The sequence below is a fragment of the Muntiacus reevesi genome, chromosome X (assembly GCF_963930625.1).
Source record: "Muntiacus reevesi chromosome X, mMunRee1.1, whole genome shotgun sequence".
NCBI lineage: Eukaryota > Metazoa > Chordata > Mammalia > Artiodactyla > Cervidae > Muntiacus > Muntiacus reevesi.
This window is the reverse complement of record NC_089271.1, coordinates 130,234,070-130,258,673: the sequence shown is the minus strand read 5'-3', so window position 1 is coordinate 130,258,673 and position 24,604 is coordinate 130,234,070. Positions and strand designations below refer to the sequence as shown.

At 45.2% G+C, this 24,604-nt stretch overlaps 1 protein-coding gene across 1 annotated transcript; it reads right to left on the bottom strand.

Annotated features, from left to right (window-relative positions):
* Nucleotides 1-1,514: 1,514 nt before the first annotated feature.
* RHOXF1 (Rhox homeobox family member 1) lies at nucleotides 1,515-19,659 on the bottom strand. The gene is made up of 5 exons (XM_065916877.1): nucleotides 19,482-19,659; nucleotides 3,278-3,551; nucleotides 3,045-3,226; nucleotides 2,501-2,855; nucleotides 1,515-1,754 (listed from the first exon to the last, which is right to left on the bottom strand). The coding sequence occupies exons 1-5, from the start codon at nucleotides 19,657-19,659 to the stop codon at nucleotides 1,679-1,681; spliced, it is 1,065 nt and encodes a 354-aa protein (XP_065772949.1). The 3' UTR covers nucleotides 1,515-1,678.
* Between the last annotated feature and the right edge of the window lie 4,945 nt (nucleotides 19,660-24,604).

Sequence of the window (24,604 nt, the reverse complement as noted above, 5' to 3'; positions counted from 1 at the left end):
CATGTGTGCCCGTGACTGATTCATGTTGATGTATGGCAAAAACCACTACAATATTGTAAAGTAATTAGCCTCCAATTAAAATTATTTTTTAAAAGGAAAAAAAAATTAAAAAAAAAAAGTTCCTTCTGTCTGAAGGAGATATTCAATATGCGCAAGTTGGATTTTTAAACAGGTTTCCCTCAAGTTAAATAGACAAGGCAGGCCTGGTTATGGAGAGTCCAGGGGGCTTGTGGCTTATCTTACTGGGACATAAGAATTGCTGACACCCTGGACACTGCCTTGATATTTCAGCCTACAGAGGTGAGGAAAATTTAGCTCACCTAGGTACAAGTTCACTACAACTCACCACCACCAGTCCGGCAGCCTGTATCCATCACTGCACTCACATAGGGACTGTGAAGCAAAGCTAATAAACTCATCTGGGATTTTTTAATAAATACTCTCTTAATACAGTCTGTGGTTTTTCTACAGTCTCAAATGGTAAATCTCGTGACCTACAAATCAGTCATCGCTGCCTGAGCAAACAAAAAAGTATTTCAAGTAAACACAGGTAAAGAACCTGGCCTGAACTGAAAGCTTTCCCCCTCCCACCCCCACCACCCACCAGATTCCACAAAACCCAACTCTTTAAAATAATACCTCAAAAAATATCTTTTGATGTTAGAAGGTCCTCAAGAGGATATTCACTCATAAAGTTCAATTTGAGCCCCATCCACCAGGTGTATGGTTTGACTGAATGCAATTCTCTTCAACTGTTCACTCTTAGCTCAGTGCCACTTTATTCAAAATTGTTTCTTTCAATTTTTAGACAAATTTCCAGTTTGTACACTTTGCTCCTACCCTCCACCATAATGTCACTATTTTAGCAATGATTTCAGGCTGACACATCATAACATACCAAACATTAAGTGGTAGGGCTAGAACTTCCCTAGTGGCCCAGTGGCTAAGGCTCCCCACTCCCAATGCTGGGACCTGGGTTCAATCCCTGGTTAGGGAACTATATCACACATACCCCCAACTAAGATCTGGTGAAACCAGATATTTTCTAAAAAGATGTAGGGCTGTCGCTTTCTACACTGCTTTACTGAAGACTAAAAACAATGGCAGGAGTCCCCTGCACTTGGACTTTTAAGCTGTCTCCCCATATCAGTCTCAGCCTAACTAAAAGACACTTACTCATATAGTGTATGTGAATTATCCCCTAACTCCAGTCCCTGAATATTTATAAATTCACTCATTTAGCTAAAAACTTTTCGATATTTTAAGAGTTGAACCCTCTCATAACCTAGATCCTTAATGCATTAATGTGCACTTCCCAGATCAGACCCAGCCCCAACATGACTCCACAAAGTGCTCAATAAAGGATACTAGGAATAAAAGGATAAATAAATAATAAAAGAACAGTTCAATAGAGGAAACTGAACTTTATTATGTTTTTCACAGGAAATAGGAACAGTGATTTCCTTTTCTTGCTCTTTTAGGAAATCACATTACTTCTGATAATTGGCAATTTCCATAAACTGGTGTTTACTTATCCCATTTCCACTTGCCAAAGACCCCAAAGTTCAAAACTCATTTGCTAAGCATGGAAAAAGCATCAAAAAAAGAAAAAACAAACTTGAGAATGTCTAGGACGAAAGTGTCCAAAGACTTGAGGCAGGTTTTATAATGGCTGCCCTCACAAATTGTCGTCTTCAGGCTCACTGCCCTGCACTTTGGTTTCGCTCACATCGACTGGAATTGCAAGCTCCTTCCTAAGGGGAAAAAATGGCAAATATTCAGTATTTGGAGTTGTGGACCAAATTAGATATACGAAGTACATTTTATGCTTGTTTTAACATTCATATTCTCCCAAATGCCCAGGGAACATAGTTTTGTAATATCCAGTTCCAGGTTCTCTTTAGGGAGAATTTTCCTTTGTGCGCAAAATTTATGGGAGCGCTGAAAAACTCAGTATTCAATATTAAGCGTTTTTAATGCACTATTTAAGAATAAAGATTAAATGCACAGAGACTTCCCTGGTGGTTCAGTGGCTGACTTCTCGCTCCCCAGGCAGGGGGCGCAGTTCAATCCTGGTCAGGGAGCTAGATCCCACAGGCCGAAACTAAAGATGGCGCATGCCGCCACCAAGACAAGTGCAACCGAATACATATTTAAAGACTAAACGCGCAAAAAAAAAATTGCACGACCACCAAATTATCTAAAGTTTTAAATAAAAGCAAAGTTCAATCCTATACTTGCACAACGGGGTCTCACTCGCCTCCCACTGACCTAGACCCCAATCCAATGAAACGTTATTCACCGAAACCTAAAGTTTCCGGAGTTAATTCACTCACTCACCGCACCGCCCCAACCCGGGAGCCCAAGGGCAGGCAGCCTTCAAGGGCCTCGAGCACCCCACTGAGTTTGGGCTCTGGGGGAAGGGACAGCGCCAAAGGCGTCGGGAGAAGAGCCCTAACGTCCCAGAAAATTTTGGGCGCCTCCAGAGCAAGCCACTTACCGAGCGAACACATTGGGGTACTGGCTGCGCTGGAAAACGCCCTCCAGCTCCGTCAGTTGCAGCCGCCTGAAAGAGCAGCGGTGGAGGCGAGGCTCCCTGTCCGACGGCTGCGGATCCTCGGCGTCCGCCTGCATCGGCTCCTGTGGGAACTCCTCCTCGTCGCCGTCGCCGCCGCCGCCGCCGCCCTTCTGGATCTCGTCGACCGTGGGGCCGAGAGCTCCCGCCCCAGCCTGGCCCTGTTCTTCTTCTGCTGCTGCTGCCGCCGCCGCCGCCGCTCCCGGCTCAGGTTCTGATCCCGACTCCTCCTCGACGGCGGCACTTGTTGCGGTACCCGAAACCTCGGTGGGATTCATACCTGGAAAGGAAAAAGACAAGAAGTCTGGGCATCGGAGTGCCGAGGGTGCGGGGCGGCGGGAGGCGCAGGCCCGCGACCAGAGAGGCGACGGCGACCGCACCACAGCCGCGTCCCGTCCACTCGCCTCTCCCAGGGAAAGGGCCTTTCCCTCAAGTTCGCCAGAGTACCTATCCCGCTCTGGGCACTGACCGGGATCTTCCTGGAGCTCGTCGACTCCCACACTGAGGTAACCGGAGTCTTCATGTTGGCGTCCGGGCTCACGGTCCATGTCGCTAGCGCTGTCCAAGCAGCTGTGCGCCTCGGTCGACTCTGCGCTGTTGATGGCGGCGATCCCAACGTCCGGGCCGCGGCGTTGGGAGTTTATAGCCGGTCTGCGGCCGTTCACGCCGACGCCCACGCGCTAGCTATTCGGCGTCGCCTACGCGAACTCCCCAGTAACGGCGCGTGCGGTGGGCGTAGCCGTTGGGGAGTGCACGTGGACAGGGCGTGGCCATAGAGTAGAGAGATGCGCGTGAGGAGAGTCCTGGCAGGGGGCGAGCGGGTGGGGGCGCTCGAGCTCCCACTTGTGGCTGAGCTGAATACTCCCGGCTGCTGCCTTGGGTCGGTCCTGAACTAGGGGCTTCTCCCGATCGTGCGAGCTGACTTGGGACGGGGGAGTGGGGAGGGAATGAGACCTCAATGAGGCGTCCCGGGAGCCTGGGGGAAATGGTGGGAAGATCGTCTCTCCGCCTGGCCCTCGATGGGCTCAGGCTTGTTGCCATTAGTCCCCCCCCCCCAACCCCCTGACCCCCAGAGTGGGAGACGCAGAGGTGGGACTGGAGAAACCCTGGGGCCCCAGCAATCCCAGCCAGCTGAGACGACAGTCGTCCCCTCTTGTCGCGTGGGCTCTGAGCGCGACTTCCCTCTGGGAAGTCGGTAATTAATGGATGGGACTGTGATTCTGTTCCATTCGCTCTCAAAGTCCATGAAACGGGCTAGTGATTCAGACGGAAAGACTAGGTGGAAGGTGGGAGACTACTTGCTGGGGTTTTGCAATAAGGCGCTAAAAGCAGAGCCCGTCTTCTCTAGTTCCCTGGGGGGTACTGGGGCGCGGGAACTTGGGGCTGTATTTGCAGAGCACACAGTGTACTCAGATGCCTACTGAAAGAAATCCAGCCTGTTCCTTACAAATGCAACAAGTAATCCAAATTTGTACTAACCTCTGTCAGAGGGCAAGTGTAGAACACTGCACGCGACCCTTGCTTTGGCCCTGGACGCGATTGTGGAGGATAGAGCATCTGCGTTGCTATGCTCCGCTAGCGTGTCGGGGGCTGCTGGCCCTCTGCAAAAGTGCACGGGTTTCTTATGCTGGGGGCTGTGTGGACTGGGTTGTTGTTGTTTGGTCGCTCAGTCGTGTTCGACTCTGCAGCCCCATGGACTGTAGCCCAGCAGGCTCCTCTGTCCATGGGATTCTCTAGGCAAGAATACTGGCGTGGGTTGCCATTCCCTTCTCCAGGGGATCTTTCCGACTCAGGGATGTAGCCTGCGTCTCCTGCATTGGCAGGTGGATTCCTTACCACTGAGCCACCTGGAAAGCCCCTGGACTTGGGTTAAATTCCGCTTTTTCTTCTTTGCCTCCTCTAGTCTCCTCCTTGGCGCCCACGTTTCCCCTTCTCACCCTCCTCTTTCCCCTTCTCTCTCTCCCTTTGTTTGGGACCATCTTCCAGAACTCTGTTCTCCACCCTACTCACCTCACCTACAATGAACAGTTTGGGCTTGGGATTAGTTATAACCTGAGAAACCTCTAATGGTTATGATCCTGGTGTTCCTTGGCCTAGCTAGGATATCCGTTACAATTCAGGTCATGTGACAGCTTTTTGTAACGTGGAAGCAGCCCTCTAAATAGACTTACTTTAGGTAAGATTTATATAGAGATAACTACCTGTAGCTAGACTAAGGAGGTGAAGGCAGGAAGCTGGAAAACCCATTTTTGCCAAGCGCAAAATCATATTTCTCATAGAATTCATGTGTTAGGACTATAGACAATTTGTGGTGCCTAGGTAACTACCTATCTAGAAATAGCTGGAGACAACTAGGATGTTGAAAGTCAGGATCCTGAAGTCAGGATGTTGAAAACATTCTTAAATTAATATTTCTTATGGAAGAAATTATTTAAATGTAGGTAATTAGTGGTACCTATGTAAATATTTGATCATCTATGTGATCACACGGACCACAATCTGGTCTAATTCAATGAAACTAAGCCATGCTGTGTGGGGCCATCCAAGACGGTTGGGTTATGGTGGAGAGATCGGATAGAATGTGGTCCACTGGACAAGGGAATGGCAAACCACTTCAGTATTCTTGCCTTGAGAACCCCATGAACAGTATGAAAAGGCAAAATGATAGGATACTGAAAGAGGACCTCCCCAGGTCGGTAGGTGCCCAATATGCTACTGGAGATTAGTGGAGAAATAACTCCAGAAAGAATGAAGGGATGGATCCAAAGCAAAACAATACCCAGTTGTGGATGTGATGTGATAGAAGCAAGGTCCAATGCTGTAAAGAGCAATATTGCATAGGAACCTGGAATGTTAGGTCCATGAATCAAGGCAAATTGGAAATGGCCAAACAGGAGATGGCAAGAGTGAACGTTGATACTCTAGGAATCAGCGAACTGAGATAGACTGGAATGGGTGAATTTAACTCAGATGACCATTATATCTACTACTGTGGGCAGGAATCCCTTAAAAGAAATGGAGTAGCCATCATAGTCAACAAAAGAGTATGAAATGTAGTACTTGGATGCAATCTCAAAAACAACAGAATGATCTTTGTTCGTTTCCAAGGCAAACCATTCAATATCACAGTAATCCAAGCCTATGCCCCAACCAGTAATGCTGAAGAAGCTGAAGTTGAACAGTTCTATGAAGACCTACAAGACCTTTTAGAACTAACACTGAAAAAAGATGCCTTTTCATTATAGGGGACTGGAATGCAAAAGTAGGAAGTCAAGAAACACCTGGAGTAACAGGCAAATTTGGCCTTGGAGTACAGAATGAAGCAGGGCAAAGGCTAATAGAGTTTTGCCAAGAGAATGCAGTGGTCATAGCAAACACCCTCTTCCAACAACACAAGAGAAGACTCTACACATGGACATCACCAGATGATCAATACCAAAATCAGATTGCTAATATTCTTTGCAGCCAAAAATGGAGAAGCTCTATACAGTCAGCAAGAACAAGACTGGTAGCTGACTGTGGCTCAGATCATGAACTCCTTATTGCCAAATTCAGACTTAAACTGAAGAAAGTAGGGAAAACCACTAGACCATTCAGGTATGACCTAAACAAAATCCCTTATGACTATACAGTGGAAGTGAGAAATAGATTTAAGGGACTAGATTTGATAGAGAGCCTGATGAACTATGGACAGAGGTTTGTGACATTGTACAGGAGACAGGGATCAAGACCATCCCCATGGAAAAGAAATGCAAAAAGGCAAAATGGTTGTCTGAGGAGGCCTTACAAACAGCTGTGAAAAGAATGGAAGCGAAAAGCCAAGGAGAAAAGGAAAGATATACCCATGTGAATGCAGAATTCCAAAGAATAGCAAGGAGAGATAAGAAAGCCTTCCTCAACGATCAATGCAAATTAATAGAGGAAAACAATAGAATGGGAAAGACTAGAGATGTCTTCAAGGAGATTAGAGATACCAAGGGAACATTTCACACAAAGATGGGTGAGATAAAGGACAGAAATGGTATGGACCTAACAGAAGCAGAAGATATTAAGAAGAGGTGGCAAGAATACACAGAAGAACTGTACAAAAAAGATCTTCATGACCCAGATAATCACAATGGTGTGATCACTCACCTGGAACCAGACATCCTGGAAGCTGAGTGCTGAAGAATTGATGCTTTTGAACTGTGGTGTTGGAGAAGACTCTTGAGAGTCCCTTGAACTGCAAGGAGATCCAACCAGTTCATCCTAAAGGAAATCAGTCCTGGGTGTTCATTGGAGGGACTGATGTTGAAGCTGAAACTCCAATCCTTTGGCCACCTGATGTGAAGAGCTGACTCATTTGAAAAGACCCTGATGCTGGGAAAGATTGAAGGCAGGAGGAGAAGGGGACGACAGAGGATGAGATGGTTAGATGGCATCGCCAACTCAATGGACATGAGTTTAGGTAACCTCTGGGAGTTGGTGATAGACAGGGAGGCCTGGCGTGCTGTGGTTCATAGGGTTGCAAAGAGTCGGACATGACTGAGCGACTGAAATTAACTGAACTGATTCAGGTATATACATAAGAATGTGTTGTTTAGTAAAGTAGGAATTTCAAATCAGGGAGTCAAGGATAGTTTTTCAATAAGTAGTACTAAATTTTTTTTTCATGTTTCTGGAGGAAAACAAATTGGGTCTACCACAGTCCACACAGGAAATACAGTATATGAAAATTATATATTTAAAAGCAGTACATTTCAGAAAAAATTTAGGAAGTTTGTACATAGTCAGGAATTTGAGGAGTCTTTTTAAAGCAAGGTAGGAAATCTAGAAATTATTTTTAAAGTCAGAATCCTTTAGTTACATAAAAATTTTTTTACAGCAGAAGATGAAAAATTAATGTAGTAGAATAAACCATTTGATAGATGTAAATACATTTGATTATGTATGGGTACACTCCTGATAAAATGTGTTACTGTTGTTAGTCGCTCAGTCATGTCCAACTCTTTGTGACCCTATGGACTGTAGCCCGCAGGGCTCCTCTGTCCTTGGCTACAGTGTTAATGCCCTCACAATGAGTTCTCCACAAAAAGAAAAAAATATGTTTCACTGAATATTAAGTTTAGTTTTGTTAATTAAGGTCTGTGCTTACTAAAACTCACTTCTAAGATAGTTCCTTGTTATGTTATATTGCTAAAAAGGTTAATTGAGTTATTAAAAAGGATACTCTAAGATTATTTCTAAAGCTTATCTCATTAACCAATCTTTGGATAAAGGTCGATGCTCCCTGAGGTACAACCAGGAGATTAACACTTGGCTGTAATCATTTCACTGAGTCAGATGACCTGGGGTGTACCGGGCTATACCCAATGAAAGTTCTTGACTTAAATTCTTGCTTGTGACCTTACTAATAACTGCTAGCTATATTATTTTCTATGTAGCTTGCTTCAGACGATTTCTTACATTACCAAATGTGTGACTGAGCCTGTGATAAAATGCTGATATGCAGTTTTGTATGAGGTCAATAGTTGTATCTCTAGATATGGAAGAAGCAACAAGAGGAAATATTTTCCTGGACCAAGAGGGAAATAAGACAGGTATGGTCCAGAGACTTTTGCTACTTACAGGCTTGGTCTACTGACAGCACATTGAGTGTCCTGTCAATGGAATTTTTGTTAGATCTTGGAATGAGCCTTCCCAGCACCATGCGACACAATGACCATGAAATGCCCCCAAAACACGGTCAAATATGTGGCTGTGAAGGGGCCCTGCTGACTGGAAGTTGGCCCTTGCCAGCTACCTCTACAAAGATTAAATCATGACCACTACAAGATGCTGATCTTCCACACCCCCTTGAAAGGAGTTCAGGGTGGAGACAAAAAATAAGGCACTCTGTGCCCTGGGAAAAACCTGGAAAACAGGCCTTCAGATTGCCAGATGTTATCAGGTGAAGATTTTTCTGAGTCCAAATTCTTGCGTCTTCTCATTCTGGAGAAACACTAATGTCACTAACCAACGTCTGGACCTGGTTCTCCTGGCTAACCCCACAACTTTTCTATGTCTATTAATCTTGGGCCATATATCTTTAACTTTCTTGTTAAGTTTGTTTCTCCAAGTAGTAGTATGACAAGAATATCCCCCGGCCAACACCCAGACAGCGCTGGAATAAGCTGCCTTATCATTCTGTGGGCTCTCACCTCCCTCCCTAAATACACCCCAAGGTCCTCAGGCTATTCTCCCTTTGAGATCTTATACGGGAGACCACTACCAGTGATTAAAAAAAAAGCTCAAGGGAGACCACCAACAACTAGCTGACCTGGAGATGTCCCAACACCTCCAGGCCCTGGGAAAAGTCTTCTGCCATATTGCCCAATAAACCTTAGAAAGGACACTGATTCCTTTAGGCAATTGAGTTCATCCTTATCAGCCAGGAAATGAGGTATGGGTTAAAGATTAGGGGGAAAAAAAAACACTTCAGCCAGTTTGCACTGACCCTCACATGGTTGTCCTGGCAACCCCTACTGCTGTTAAAGTTATAGGTGTCATCCCTTGGATCCACCACACCAGAGTCAAGACGGCAGCTACTTCCCATGATGAGGACATTTAGAAAGCAGTTTGGGGCCCCCATAACCTCCTCAAGGTCCAGTTCCAAAGACAACGGCCCTCACCCACAAAGGACGTTGAGCCCTGCTGTAGTCACTCTGGAAGCTGACTAGTCAATGCACGGCAGAAACTTGAGGATTCTTCAGCCTTGCTCCAGCCACACTCCGGCAGTTGACTGGTCAATGCACAGTGGAAGCTAGAGGATCTGGCTATCGAAATATCGATGGATTTTCATTATCAACCCTGGCCTCTATCCCAAATCAGTATTATTGCTGTGCTCTTCATTACAGGACCAACTAGACTCCCTGGCTGAGGTGGTTTTACAGAATAGGAGATGGCTAGACCTACTGACAGCTGAAAACGGAGGACTCTGCCTCTTCTTGAACGAAGAATGCTGCTTTTATGAAAACCAATCAGGAATAGTCAGGGACATGGCCCAACAGCTAAGGAAAGGAATCATAAAAAGGAGAGAGGAACTAGCAAATTCCTGGGGTAATGGGGACAATATCTGGAGCTGGGCATCATGGCTTCTCACTTTAACTGATCCTCTCTTCATGTTCTTTGTGATGCTCCTGTTTGACTCTTGTATTCTCAATGCTGTTACCCAGTTCATAACCTCTTGAATCCATAAAGTTACAAATGGTAATAGCTCAATATAACCCCCTAAACAAGTGAGAGCTCTGAAGGTCCTACAGAAACATGAGATGATGCTTTCTACAATGAGTGATAGAAGTATCAAGAGGCAAATGAAGAGGAAAAGTTAAAAATTACATAACCTCCTGCTCCTTCTGCCTCTGTAACCTAGCTTGCTCCTTGCAAAGTCTGGATCACGTAGGTCTCAGAAAGTGGGGACTTACAATACTAGGAACTAGAAGTTATCTCACTAACCTTTGTCCTGCTCTTTGCAATCACCCAGCCCCTGCAAACCCACAAACCTGCTTAATCATGCCTGTCTGTGTATAAAAACTTTGTAACCCCTTTGTTTGGGGCTCAGAGCTTGGAGTGTTAACTCCTCTGGGCCCGCTGGTGTAATAAACCTGAGTTCTCCAGCTCTCCAAGTGTGGTGCTTGGTTTCTCAAGTACCAGTTTCTGCAACACCCCCACTCTCACTTCCACTCCACTGAACATTAGTTTGGGGTTTGGGTCATATTTTGATCCAGTCAGATCTAATAATACAATGGATCATGGGAAGGAAAACGTTCAGGAATAAAAAGGTTAACACTAAAAATGAGGTAAATAATTCCTTTGTATTTTTCATCCTGTAAAAGATGGTTTTGGCTTGTGTGTGATGTGATAACATTTTGCCCCTGTGGAAAAATATTTTCACATTTTAATGTCCAGATTTCAAGATATGTACATTCATTGTTGCTGTTTAGTTGCTAAGTCGTATTTTGACTCTCTGCAACCCCATGGACTGTAGCCCACCAGGCTCCTCTGTCCTTGGAATTCTCCAGGCAAGAATACTGGGGTGGGTAGCCATTCACTTCTCCAGGGGATCTTCCCGATCCAGAGATTGAACCCACGTCTCCCCCACTGGCAGTTGGATTCTTTACCACTGAGCCAGTGTTTGGACTCAAGTTTTTATACTGAAAGAACATTCAGATAATACAAGAGAGACTTTAAATGAGCACCAAAAACATGACTCCAGGGACTTCCCTGGTGGTTCAGCAGTTAAAACTCCACACTTTCAATATAGGGAATGTGGGTTCGATCCCTGATTGGGGAACTAAGCTCCCACATGCCACATAATGTGGCCAAAAAATTTAAAAAACAAACAAAAAACACAACTCTGTTCATGGGTACCTTTTCAGCAGAGCCTTAGATCTTCATGATGGAGAAATATGTCCAACTTAGGCCTTCGTGGTGGTGGAATATGTTAGGGGAGTTATGACTCAAGCCAGAGCACTGATGAAGCCACACGTTCAAGGGAAAGACCATCTTTTCTCTCTAGTAACAAATCCACTGAAAAACACAAAGGGAAACATTATCTGAATCTCCATTAAGGAACACATCAGACGGTGGTTTCAGAGTCCTACTTACTTGGGAGGATCCTGGAGCAATTTCTCCATCCTCCCAATTTCAGAGAGTGATGGTTCTTTTTAAATGAATGTCAGATGTCAGATTCTCCCTTGGCTTATTTGGAAACCAGGACTTTATCCATTTCCTGAAAGCATTAAGCATGTGTTTTCCCAAGGATGTATCCAAACTCACTCCCCTGTCATGAACCTCTGATGGAGACAGCAAAGAAAAAAGCATTTCTTATCCTGCCATTTGTTGTGACATGTGGTGACAGAGGGCTTCCCAGGCAGAGATAGTGGTAAAGACCTCATCTGCCACTGCAGGAGATGTAAGAGATGCAGGTTCAATCCCTGGGTTGGGAAGATCCCCTGGAGGAGGAAATGGCAACCCACTCCAGTATTCTTGCCTGGAGAATCCCAAGGATAGAGGAGCCTGGTGGGCTACAGTCCATAAGGTCAGAATGAGTTGGACACGAGCACATAACGTGGAGACAAAATGTTGTGAGGATTTTTGCATCAGGAGAATCCACCACCTTTCGGCTCTGTGACCTTGGGCAAGCCCCTTCAGTGCCCTGAGCCTCAGTTCCCCAAGGGTCCAATGAGGAGAGCTTATAAATGAAGTGCATTATAACTTTATACAAAATGAAGAGGGAATTCACTCTGAATGTCGGAGGTTTTGATGCTGTCTTTGAGAGTACTTTAACAGCTCTCCACTCCACACCCAATACCCCAAAGGCACTTGTTCTGTTGGGCGGTTCACCAGGGCCACTGCAAAACCGAGTGGAGGTGGCAGAAGTGGTTAGGTTTCCTGTTCGAGTGTGTGATGGCACCTCGAAGATCCCCAGAGCCAAGAAAGAGAACAGACAGCAGTGATTTCAATGAAATGAAGTATGAATAATTACAATGAAATGAAGACCCTATAATTGTTCTGACAGTGTTTGATAAGCAGAGAGGAAAATGCAGTTTACTGTCACTGTGAGAACTGAGTGCTAGTTTTCCCTCTCAGCAACTGCCCTGTGCTCTAAGAGAACATGGCAAATAGATGGGATTGTAATTTGCCATCCTCAGCAGGAAACTTCCACATGAGGATAGGGTGGGGGGGAGTAGAATTAAATAATACTTGGGTTTTCAAGGTGCCATATCACCCTGATCATTTTGTGACCCCCAAAACTCAGAGTTCTTCTCCTGTAGTTTTGTGTGAAACAAAACACATGAAATAATTATGTTTTCCCCTCAACCCACTCCAATGTTCTTGCCTGGAGAATCCCATAGACAGAGAATCCTGGTGGGCTACAGTTCATAGGGTTGCAAAGAGTCAGACATGACTGAGCGACTGAGCACACAAACACACACATGTCTATGGGATGCTCCAGGAAAGAATACTTGAGTGGGTTGCCATTTCCTCCTCCAGGGGATCTTCCCAACCCAGGGATAGAAACCACCTCTCCTGAGTCTCCTGCTTTGGCAGGCCAATTCTTTACCACTGAGCCACTGGGGGAATCCCATGTATGTAGATGCAGATTTTTAGATACTCAAGGAGAATAGCTTTATCAGTTTGGGTCTGGATGTGCTTAGGCAATGACATCTCTCCACACTCACCCACCCCCACACCTCATACCCACTCCTCTTATCAGCTATTTAATCCCTGAGGATGTGCTCTTGGGGGTATGCTCTTCCTTTGTTTTCTAAAGGAAGCAGGAGCAAGGACTTCCCTGGCATTCCAATGGTTAAGACTCCACACTTCCAATGCAGGGGGCACAGGTTATACCCTGACTGAGGAACTAAGATCCCACGTGCTGCTTGGCTGGACCAAAAATATTAAAAATTAAGAAAAAATAAAGGAAGCAGGGGCAGACCCTTGTGGCCCACAGCTGTCTGGCTGAGCTGTGGAGAGTTTTTGAACTAAAGTGCACTGAACTGCTTGGGAACTCTTAGAGTATTCCTGTTGAGGTAGCAGATAGATGGGCCTCTCGGCTGGACAGCTGGTGTTTGTCAGGTGGAGTAAAATTCAAGCTTTGTTCTCACCCAGACACTCCTAGAACAAAGCTAGTGGCAAAAGCTGAGCTCTGCTGAAGACAGAAGGTGCCTACTCCTGAGGTTAAGGAAGACTTCCCTATCTGCACATGTGCAGGAAGGTTTCTTGGGGAGTTGAAAAGGGAAGGGCCACCACCCCATAATAAGTATGGACATATAGCCTCAGGCCTCTATGGTGGAATCCATTTTTGAAAAATTTTCCACACACATGTTGGGAAGGGTCTTAGGGCCAGTCAGGTATGAAGAAAGAAATAAGATAATTGGCCAAAAGTAAACAAAGACCCAGAAGAACTGTTTTGTATCAGTGATTTAAAATCACCTCTTTACTGCACCCCTGCATTCTGGATGCCTGCACTTCTCTTTGGATGTGTATTTCTGCCTAGCTTTTGACTTATGCCACTCCTCCTCACTGGGGGCGCGCCCACACCTTCTCTCTGGGAGTGTATTTCTGCCTAGCTCTTCTCTTGAATAAACAGCCTGTTTTTCTGTGTGCTCTCCCCCAGATTATGCTATGTCTCTAATAATAAACTTTGTACCTGTTTTTGCAGTTTTTGCCTCCTTGAGATATTCTTGCTTTTAAATGGGAGGGAGAGAGCCAGGGCCACTTTGCTTATAGCTTCTAACCCCTGGTGGTCTGGTGGCTAGGGTTTTCATCCAGGTTGCCCCAGTTCGATTGCTGGGCAGGGAACTACTAATACCATCTCTCTTCAGGATCACTCTCCACTGTCTCTCTGTGATCAGTATTTTGGTGTGTTTTGGTAGAAAGCAAAAAAGAAGGAAAATTCTTTATAGGATAAATCCAAAGCTATGTTTGTATAATCTATCATCATTAAAGGTTTCTTTGGTATATCTTTGTCTTATGTTGTTGGCCACAATATAGTCCCTCACCTCTAGAGGCTCATGTTTGTGGATGAGCCAAATGACTTCAGGAATTTCCACAAATCTTGGTTCCAGATTAAACACCAAGTTGTTTTTAAGGGTTGAACTGAGAAAATGACCAGGCAGATCTTAATGGTGAATTCAGTTTTGGTAATTTAGGTATCTGTTGTTTTGTTAGTCTGAACTTATTTTGTACCATCTGTTGTTTTGTTTCTTGGCAGGAACCTTTGTTACTTTCAGAAAACAGAGACCAAGTAATAAACTTGTTTTACAAAGAGATCAGATGAAACATTCTAAGTGATCATGTGGTTTCTATTGTTGGGGCTCAGAGCAGGCCACCCTAGAACATGCCACAGTGGCATAGTGATTATTTTGAATTCAAGTTACTTGAGGGACTTCCCTGGTGACCCAGTGGCTAAAACAGGCCTGGGTTCGATCCCTGGTCAGGGAACTAAGATCCCACATACAACAACTAAAACAACGATCCTGAATGCTGCAACTAAGACCCAGTGCAGCCAGATAAATAAAGTATTTTTTCAAACTTACTTTAGAAAGGGCTGGTGTGAGAGGAACACTCTGACCTTCTTCTCTATCCCCCCTGAAAGCTAGAAATAATTCTCCCTTGCAAAATTTACTCTGTGTACCAGGAGAGAAACATCCTTATCACCAGAGACAGGACATTCAAGGCTGAGAAGCCTGTGCAAACAAACTTTGTGACTTCTTTACTGGTTTACTACCCCAAACCCAAGCTTTGCTTATATTCCTCTAATTAAGCTTCCAGGCTAAATTTCTTTTGTCCTGTCAGTTCCTCACAGATTTATTGTTTCTTTGTCTAAACACACACACACACACACACACACACACACACACACACCCCAAAACTGCCTTCCTTGGTCACTTCTTAGGTCCTATTTGTATGAGACCTCCATACATATGGGGCTTCCCAGGTGGCACTAGTGTTAAAGAATCTGCCTGCAATGCAGGAGACCCAGGTTTGAGCCCTGAGTTGGAAAGATCCCCCTGGAGAAGGGAATGGCAACCCAGTCCAGTATTCTTGCCTGGGAAATCCCATGGACAGAGGAGCCTGATGGGCTACAGCTCATGGGTTGAAAAGAGTCAGAAACGAATGAGTGGCTAATACTTTCACCTTTCTTTCTGTACATATGAATTAAATTGTTTTTTCCTCCTGTTAATCTGCCTTCTGTCAATTTATTAGACTAGCGAAAAGAACCCAGAAAGGAAGGGGGAAATTTCCTCCTCCCCGACACTATATGACTACAATGAACTGCATCCCAAAGACAGTAGGTAAAAGGTAACGAATACAATGAGAACATGGAGTATTACTTTCACAAGAAAAATAATGTGATTTTTAATGTGTTTAAGAGTTTCTTTGATATATTGTGTGCATCTTGTTGTGTGATACCTACCACATGGTCTAGGAGAAAGTTTTATTCAGCATATCTTTCCCTTCCAGGCCTAATAATGTACCTTATTTCTGGAGAACAGAAAACAGCCCCACCCCCAGGAGTCCACTCTTCTCTTACTTGTAAGAACTTGTGTTTGGGGTAGGGTTAGTCAAGACTCTCAGGTAACTTTGGTGTTTTCAGCCTAAGCCTTTAAGAGCAGCCCGCTGTACACATGACCATGGACCTGACTGGAAGAAGAGAACAACACCAAGATATCACCATCAGGTATTTGGTCAACAGAGGAACAGCTTTCCTACCGTATTTTATTTTATTTTTTTAAATATTTATTTTTATAATTTTTATTTGTCTTCACTGGGTCTTAGTTGCAGCATGGGGGGTCTTCTATCTGTATTTCAGCAAGCAGGATCTTTAGTTGTGGCATGCTAACTCTTAGTTCTGGCATGTGGGATCTAGGGACCACCTGGCCGGGGATCGAACCTTGGCCCCCTCCATTGGGAGCACAGAGTCCTAGCCACTGAATCATCAGGGAAGTCCCCGGATTATGCCCTCTTAAAGTTTGGAAGGCACTTAATACTGTATCCTTGTTGCAGGGAGGAAGCCAGTTCTGACTCCATATTGGAACTGTTTCTTTGACTTGCCTCTCTTTGCTTTTGTTATTATAATCATACAGAATGGTTTGCCTCAGAGAATCCTGCCCTTCTGCCTGATTGTTAAAGTGCCTTTGTTCAGAACCGTGTCCACTTGTGAATGGTAGGAAGGAAGAAATTAACACACCCCCTGCCTGAGGCTTGCTATTCTAGGAGATGTTTGCAAGATTCATGGCTTTTTTGCTTTGCTTCCTCACCTCCCCTCATGTCTGATCTATCAAAGAACCTGGCATCCAGACCCCAGTAAGATGGTTATTTTGAGGTGCTAGCCTGCCATTTCTCGGTCTGCCGGCTCCCTGATTAAAGTCTTTTCCTTGCCTCAAGTCACCCACTCGGGGTTGGCAGGTAGTTACCTCAGCATCTGAGCTCCCACTTTGGGAAAAGGAAAATCCCAGGGATATTTTGATTGAAGGTACAGTTTCCAAACACTCACACAAAGGAAGTAAAGTCACAAGGTTTATTACTTACAAACCCCAGAAAGGGGGGTAGGAAGAGCAGTGACCTGGGGGAAGGGGAGTTCTCCATCCCAGGCCACAAGCATGGAGGTAGAAAACAGGGTGGCAAGCTCCTGGACTTAGAAGGTGGATTGGAGCAGAGGTCACTAATTTTGGCTGGGGGCATGGGGGATTGAAATCTAAGTAGTTCTTTTAACCTTTTAAGAAGGAAGTGGTTTGCTTTGTTTTGTTTACCATTTTTTTTTTTAATTTGACTGCACTGGGTCTTAGTTGCAGCATGTGGGATCTAGTTCCCTGACTAGGAGTCGAACCTGAACCCGTTGCATTAGGAGTGCAGTCTTAGAGACTGGGCCACCAGGGAAATCCCTAAGCAGTTATTTTATTTATTTATTTATTTATTTATTATTATTATTTTTTAAATATTATTTTATTAGTTGGAGGCCAATCACTTTACAACATTTCAGTGGGTTTTGTCATACATAAGCAGTTATTTTAAAAGGTGTCCTGGGAACAGTAAAGCAGGAACTTGTGGTGGGAATCCTAAGCTCAGGTCCTCATCTAAGTGTCCAGGGTTGTCTTACTGTCCAGTGCCTAGACAGCAACTTGAAATAGCTGTTTTCCCATCACAGTACTGAGCCTGCTCTGTACCTTCAGACACCTTGTTGAACACCACACACACTACCTTTCCTACTGGTCACAGCAATGTTACAAGGGAGGTGTTTTTTCCTATCCTCATCTTTCTAGCTTTTCCAACTATGAAGCGCCATACATCTCAGCAAGGTTAAGTGGTTAAAATCAGGTAAAATCAAATCAAAGTATGGAATAAACAAATATTCATAACACAATTATTTAACAAAATGTAATGCAACTATGAGAGAGGAAAATTTTAAAGTTCTGAAGTAATAACAAAATTAGAAACAAAAACATGGACCACAACACTAAGAAAAAGAGGAAAACAACAGAATGGGGAAATATATGCAGTGAATGATAGATAAGCATTACTTACTTTAGAAATATCTTTAAAATGAGTAAATTCTGAGTGAAGAAGACCAAAAATCTGAATGCTCAATGAGGAAGAGAACAGGCATCACAAGACAAAAAGCACACAGAAGATAACACTTGAAAAATGTGTAGGGATTTCGCCGCTGGTCCAGTGGCCAAGACTCTGTGCTCTCAGTGCAGGGGGCCCAGGTTCAATCCCTAGCTGGGGAAATAGATCCCACATGCCACAATAAGACCTGGTACAGCAAAATAAAAAAAAATAATAATAAAAAGACAATACAAACCTCATCATGTAACAAGGAAGTACAGATACAACAAATACCATTTTATACCTATTTAACAAACAAAAATTTAAAACAATAAAACATAATGTTTGTGAGGCTGTGGGGAAATTTGTATTTTGCAGGTAGCAATAATAATAATAATAGCCAATATTTTTATGCTCACTTTCCTTATCACATTTCTGCACTGGGGAACTATTTTTTCTCCCATTTCATAGATCAGATGGTTGTAGCTCAGAAAGGGTAACCAGCCCACCATCTCACACCTGGTACACGAAGCCAGATGAAAAAAGCTCTGCTATGTTAAAAACCCTATGTTTTTAACGAAAACTGGACACTGTCTCCCATGGTAATATGCAACAGTTCAGTCAGTTCAGTAGCTCAGTTCTGTCTGACTCTTTGTGACCCCATGGACTGCAGAACGCCAGGCCTCCCTGTCCATCGCCGACTCCCAGAGTTTACTCAAGTTCATGTCCACTGAGTCGGTGATGCCATCCAACTATCTCATCCTCTGTCATCCCCTTCTCCTCCCGTTTTCAATCTTTCCCAGCATCAGGGTCTTTTCAAATGAGTCAGCTCTTCGCATCAGGTGGCCAAAGTATTGGAGTTTCAGCTTCAGCATCAGGCCTTCCAATGAATATTCAGGACTGATTGCCTTTAGGATGAACTGGTTGGATCTCCTTGCAGTGCAAGGGACTCTTAAGAGTCTTTTCCAACACCACAGTTCAAAAAGACAGTGCTCAGCTTTCTTTATGTTCCAACTCTCACATCCATACATGACTACTGGAAAAACCATAACTTTGACTAGACAGACCTTTGTTGGTAAAGTAATGTCTCTGCTTTTTAATATGCTGTCTAGGTTGGTGATAGCTTTTCTTCCAAGGAGTAAGCTTCTTTTAATTTCATGGCTGCAGTCACCATCTGCAGTGATTTTGGAGCCCAAGAAAATAAAGTCTGTCACTGTTTCCACAGGTATATATAGGTATATATATAAATATATAGGTATATATAGGTATATATATAAATAGGTATATACCTATTTTCCAACAACCGATATTCAAAGATAAATGTACCACTCATTTACTATTTCTTTAAGGACAAACGTATATTTTAAATATGGAACTCTGGTATTTCATGCATTCAAGCCTTGTTTTGTTTTTTATTTTGCTTTAACTATGAAATAACTGAACTTCTGAATGCATGCCTGTGAAATTGCATTCAACACTCCACAAAGTACCTCATATATATTTAAAACATATAGCTTAGCCAAGCAAACCATACTGATGTATTAAAATAAACTAAAGATGTGCACCTTGAAAACTCTGGGTTCAAATCAGCAGAAATGCTGACTATATTCGTGCTTTATTTTTATCTTGCTTTTAAAATTATGAGACCTTGGAGAAGGAAATGGCAACCCACTCCAGTACCCTCGCCTGGAAAATTCCATGGATGGAGGAGCCTGGTAGGCTACAGTTCATGGGTCACATAGAGTCGGACACGACTGAGCGACTTCACTTCATAGTTGATAAAAAGCTTGGGTTGTCTCTTGGGGTGGATTTGCTCCTGGATGGATTTCACCTGGCGGCAGTAGGGAGCCCCGCGGGCCTCTCCTGGAAGTGGGCGTATGGCCGAAGCACACCTGACCCATGTCGGGGGTGGAGCGTGCCTCCTCTGAGCTCCTAGGCAGTGGGTCCCAGGTCTCAGGGGTCTCCATTGCAACTGGGAATGCCCATTTCGTGGGCTCCTGGATCCCCATCGATCAGCATCCAGTGAGCAGAGCGACGGGGTACGGACCACAGTTGGTAAAGAGTCTGCCTGCAATACGGGAGACCCGGGTTCAATCCCTGGGTCGGGAAGATCTCCTGGAAAAGGAAATGACAGTCCACTCCAGTATTCTTGCCTGAAGAATTCAATGGACTGAGGAGTCTTGTGGACTGGTATTTGTTATCCATTTCTAGATATGTATCCTAAATTTGAACAAAAATGAAAGCATGAAGATGTTTAGCAAAAACTTATGTAAAATAAGGAGACTCAGCAATCCCTCTTCTGAGTATTTACCCAAGAGAAATGAAAAGTTGTGTTTACACAAAACCCATATGTGAATGTTCATGGCATTTGTGTCTATAATTGCTAAAAGCTGGAAACAACCCAAACATCTAGCTGGTGAATAGGTAAATAAACTGTGTGATACAAAAAAAAAAAATTATGAGACTTCCCCTGGTGGTCCAGTGGTTAAAACTAGCCAGTTCCAATGCAGGGGGCTTGGGTTCCATCTCTGGTCGGAACTAAGATCCTGCATGCTAAGTGGCATGGCCAAAAATAAATGATTTTTAAATTAAAAATAAATAAAAGTGTGAGACTTCCATATTCTGATATTGTTCATAGGCTGCTTATCATTCACCCAGGAAAAAGGAAATCACTTTCTCTTTTAAAAAGGACAGCTTAATCCACAGTTAACTTTTTTTCTTACTGTATTATATGCATCTTATCTGCAGTGGTAAAGGACACACCTGTGAATGCAGGAGACATACAAGATGTGGGTTTGATTCCTGGGTTGGAAAGATCCCCTGGAGGAGGGCATGATAATCTACTCCAGTATTCTTGCTTGGGAAATCCCATGGACAGAGGAGCCTGGTGGGCTATTGTCCATGGGTTGCAAAGAGTTGGACACGACTGAAGCAAGTTAGCATGCACATGTATGTTATATGTGGTCTTAAATTCTGATAAACTAATGCATGAATGAATCAAATAAAAAAGTATACAATGCAGAGAAAAGGAAAATCATTTAAATAGTGCAGCTATTGTAAAAAAAAAAAAAAACCCAAAATCCCTCATCAATAGCCAATCATTTGATCTGTTTAATTTTATCCAGAAATATTGCATGAGACTATATTAAAATGAACCCTTAATTTAACAGAATATGTGAGAACCAACTTGGCACCTTTCAGTATTTCTTCCTGAGTTTCAACTAGAGTTGAAGTTTGGATGTGAATGGGTCCATGGAACTCCTGAGACATCCTTCTTCTGGTTAGAATGACAAAATGGAACCTGGCTGTTTCAAAGGGTGCTGAGACTGGAGACTGGGCCAGAAGCTATCACATTTTTAGACTTTTTTCCTGTCTTAAGTTTCCTTCCTTCCTTATGAGTATTTCAATCCTGGTGAAATTGCTTCATGTGAATTTTTTGAGTTAAAAGGAGGGTAAACCAGGGAGAAAAAGACAACTCTGCTGCTTGATCTTGTGATGGGAGCTGTGGAAAATGTTAGGGACTCATTTGCACATGAACCTGAGTTCTGTTTTTCCTTTCTCTGTGTCTTTTGTCTTATAAAGCTCAGCTGGTCAGAGCCATCTACTTGCGTCCTACTGGCTACCTCCCAGCCCAGCTGACCACTCAGCTCCCTACAGCCCAGCAACAACTCTGTGCCCAGCCATTGACATGGTTTTCTTTCTCCCTCTAGTTACTACAACTTCTTTTTCCACTTCTAATTTCAAAGTATCCTTTGCTTCACTCCTTATACAACCATGTTCAAGGGGAATAGGACAGAGGCTCTTCTTTGGTCGTTATGTTGCCTACATTCCCTGTCCCCCACACCTAAACCAAGGTTCTTTCTTTTTTTTTTAAATTTATTTATTTGGTGGCATCAGATCTTAGTTGTGGCATGTGGGATCCAGTTCCCTGACCAGAGGTCAGACCTGGGCCCCCTGCAATGGGAGCATGGAGTCTTAGCCACTGGACCACCAGGGACTTTCCTGAACCAAGATTCTTAGGCCTGAAATAGAAAATCAAGTTCCAACTCTGCAGTGCTCATACAGGCCCTATGTATGTCTGGGGGCTGAGGTTTGGAGGGGGCTGAGTGTAGCAGTGTGCTACCCATGCCTGAATACCACCTTTTAAATCACTTGTATCCCCTTGTTTGTGAAATACGAAAGAATGGGCTTTAAAAGTCTTTTGTATTCCTATTGGCATAATTAAGTTTTCCAAGCTATTAGCCATCTTTCCTTAAGAAGCTTATTCAACAACTGTGCACAGCAGGCTGTTGTTCATGAGTTGTGCTGCCAGGGGGCAGGCTTGGCTTTGCCAGGAGATTCCAGCTGTTGTCCTGGAATCACAGCTTCTGTGATCCAGTAGGCATGGCATCCCTGTCTCAACCCTTTGACCTTTGCGGTGCGGGAGTGGACACTAGGAGACTGTGTGCCTTAAGGGTGGAGGGTAGGGGCCTTAGTGCTGAGGCTGAGTGAGGAACTTGAAGTCAACAGCTCTTTGAAGGAAAGAGCTCTGTGCATGCTGGAGGTGGTAAGTGCTGAAGAACTGAACCTGCCTCTGCACTGCCCAGAGCTGGATGCATCTGGGCCCCAGGAACAGTTCGGTCACCCAGAGACGCCTTTTCTGAGACAACTCCACATGCCCTCTCTTGCAGGCCACCCAATTGCTCTGGGTTTGCGTACCCTCATCTGTACGAAGAAGGGAATGGACTGGATGCCCACAAAGGTCCCCTGTGGTGCAGAGACTACTGTGATTTCTTTCTTTAACCTGGGTGTTCCCCCCCCACTCCACCCCCACCCCCCACCCAGAACACAAAAATGTACTTTCCTTGAGATGCCCTACTGTGCTAGTTTAATGGGAGGGAGGGTAAGGAAAGTCTCAAATGAATCCCAAAGTAAAAGTAATGTCATTTTTCATATCTTTATTATTCAAATGTTATGTATTTATTTTTAATTAGAGAATCATAGATTTACAATATTGTGTTGGTTTCTGAAATACATCAACACGAGTCAGCCATAGGTATACACACGTCCCCTCCCTTTTGAACCTCCCTCTCACCTCAAGCAGCATTCTTAGGATGAGGGGTATGTGATGAGCTGACTCCTGAGGTTTCTGTTTATTTATGGCTGTGCTGGGTTTTCGTTGCTGCACTCGAGCTTTCCCTAGTTGCAGCAGTCGAGGACTCCTCTCTAGTTGCAGTGCATAAGTTTCTCATTGCAGTGGCTTCGCTTGTGGAGCACGGGCTCTAGAGCATTGGCGCACAGTAGTTGTGGCACACAGGCTTAGTTGCCCTAAGGCATGTGGGTTCTTTCTGGACCGGGGATCTAACCTGTATCCCCTGCATTGGCAGGCAGATTCTTTACCCCTGAGCCACGAAGGAAGTCCCACTCAAGGTTTTGAGACCCCCCAGTCCATGGTGTGGACCAAGCTGAACTTACCAATCAGGAAATCCAGGGAAGGATTCTATTTTAGCTTCATTATTTCACTTCCAGTGTCTGAAATTTCCTAGGGGAGCTACATCAGCACCAGATGACAGCATGGTGTTCAGTATGTGTGCTCTGGGTGTGCCTTGTAGTAAGTGAAAGTTCAGGTATGTTGAGGCATGCCCTGGAAAAAGTGCCGCAGACAAGTTCCAGAGGCTGGCTAAACTTCCAGGGACCGACGCCCCTGCAGCCTGGTCCGATCAGGAGCCGATACGGAGCCCTTGGACACCCACCGCCGCTGTAGCCCGCGCTTTCTACCTTATATGGAAGGACCTGGCCTGGACACCGGCCCTGGCTATAAAACCTCTCCCCACCTCTCATACCTCGCAGACTCCCTTTGTCTCCTCGCTCACCCGCCCCTCCCCGGGAGATCTGCCCGAGAGTGCCCGCCCAATAAAGGCCTTCATCAACAGTCCTTAGAGGTGGCTCTTTCATCCCGCGGCGTTTTATAACATCTGGCGCCCAACATGGGGCCCGAGGTGAGGGCCCCCAGCACTCGCCATTGAGGCCCCCTCGAGCTCCACCACCACGGTAGCCCCGGACCCAGGCAGCTGACCAACTCCCCGGATGGCAGGATACGGGGTAAGTCCCTTCGGCTTTGAGGCCTGCCCTCCTTGGCGACCACCTCCTAGGGCCCGGTAACGGGTGGGCACTTACTGGGCCCTCCCAGTCACCAGCTTGTGGGGAGACATCCCCAGCGGCTGAGTAGACCTCTGGCTTCAGCCTCCAGCTTTGGCCTCCGGCTTCGGCCTTTTCCAGTCCCCAGCTTGTGAGGGAGACGTCCCAAGCGGCTGAGTAGACCTCCAGCTTCGGCCTTTCCTGGTCCCCAGCTCGTGAGGAAGACGTTCCAAACGGCTGCACGGACCTCCGGCTTCCCTTAACACGTCCGAAGACGTTCGGGCAGCGGGGGTTGCCTCCACGCCCCGTGGTTGCCATGGGATCAACAGCCTCCAAACCCGATCCTCAATACTCCACACCCTTAGAGTGCCTGCTGGCTAACCTGTGGACCCTAAGACTAAAGGGATATATCCGCCCCAAGCAGCTCACTTTTCTGTGTTCACAGGCCTGGCCTCAGTATTCCCTAGATAATGGCTCACAATGGCCAGTCGCAGGGACATTAGACTTTGACGTCCTCTGTGATTTAGATAATTACTGCCGGAGAATGGGAAAATGGTCTGAGGTCCCCTATGTCCAGGCCTTTTGGGCGTTGCACTCTCGCCCCACCCTGTGCACCACGTGCGCTCCTAGCCAGATCCTACTCACCATGGCCCCCCCGACCCCACCCTCCCGGGCCAAGCCAAGTCCTCCCGCCTCTGAGTCCTCTGCTTTCTCTGTTCCCCTGGAAGATCTGGTGGCCCCCCCTCCCTATGCCTCTCCCACGGCCCCCACCCCCTCCTCTCCGGCTGCCCCCACCCCTTCTTCTCCGGTTCCCGCCCCCTCCCCCTCCACTCCGGC

What these genes read in the sequence shown, in the direction of transcription:
- RHOXF1 (XM_065916877.1), bottom strand. Translation starts at nt 19,659, where the DNA reads ATGGGGATCCAGGAGCCCACGAAATGGGCATTCCCAGTTGCAATGGAG. An exon ending in GCCGTTACTGGGGAGTTCGC is followed by an intron (nt 3,227 to 3,277) that starts GTAGGCGACGCC and finishes GAACGGCCGCAG; the next exon opens with ACCGGCTATAAACTCCCAAC. An exon ending in TACCCCAATGTGTTCGCTCG is followed by an intron (nt 1,755 to 2,500) that starts GTAAGTGGCTTG and finishes TTTTCCCCTTAG; the next exon opens with GAAGGAGCTTGCAATTCCAG.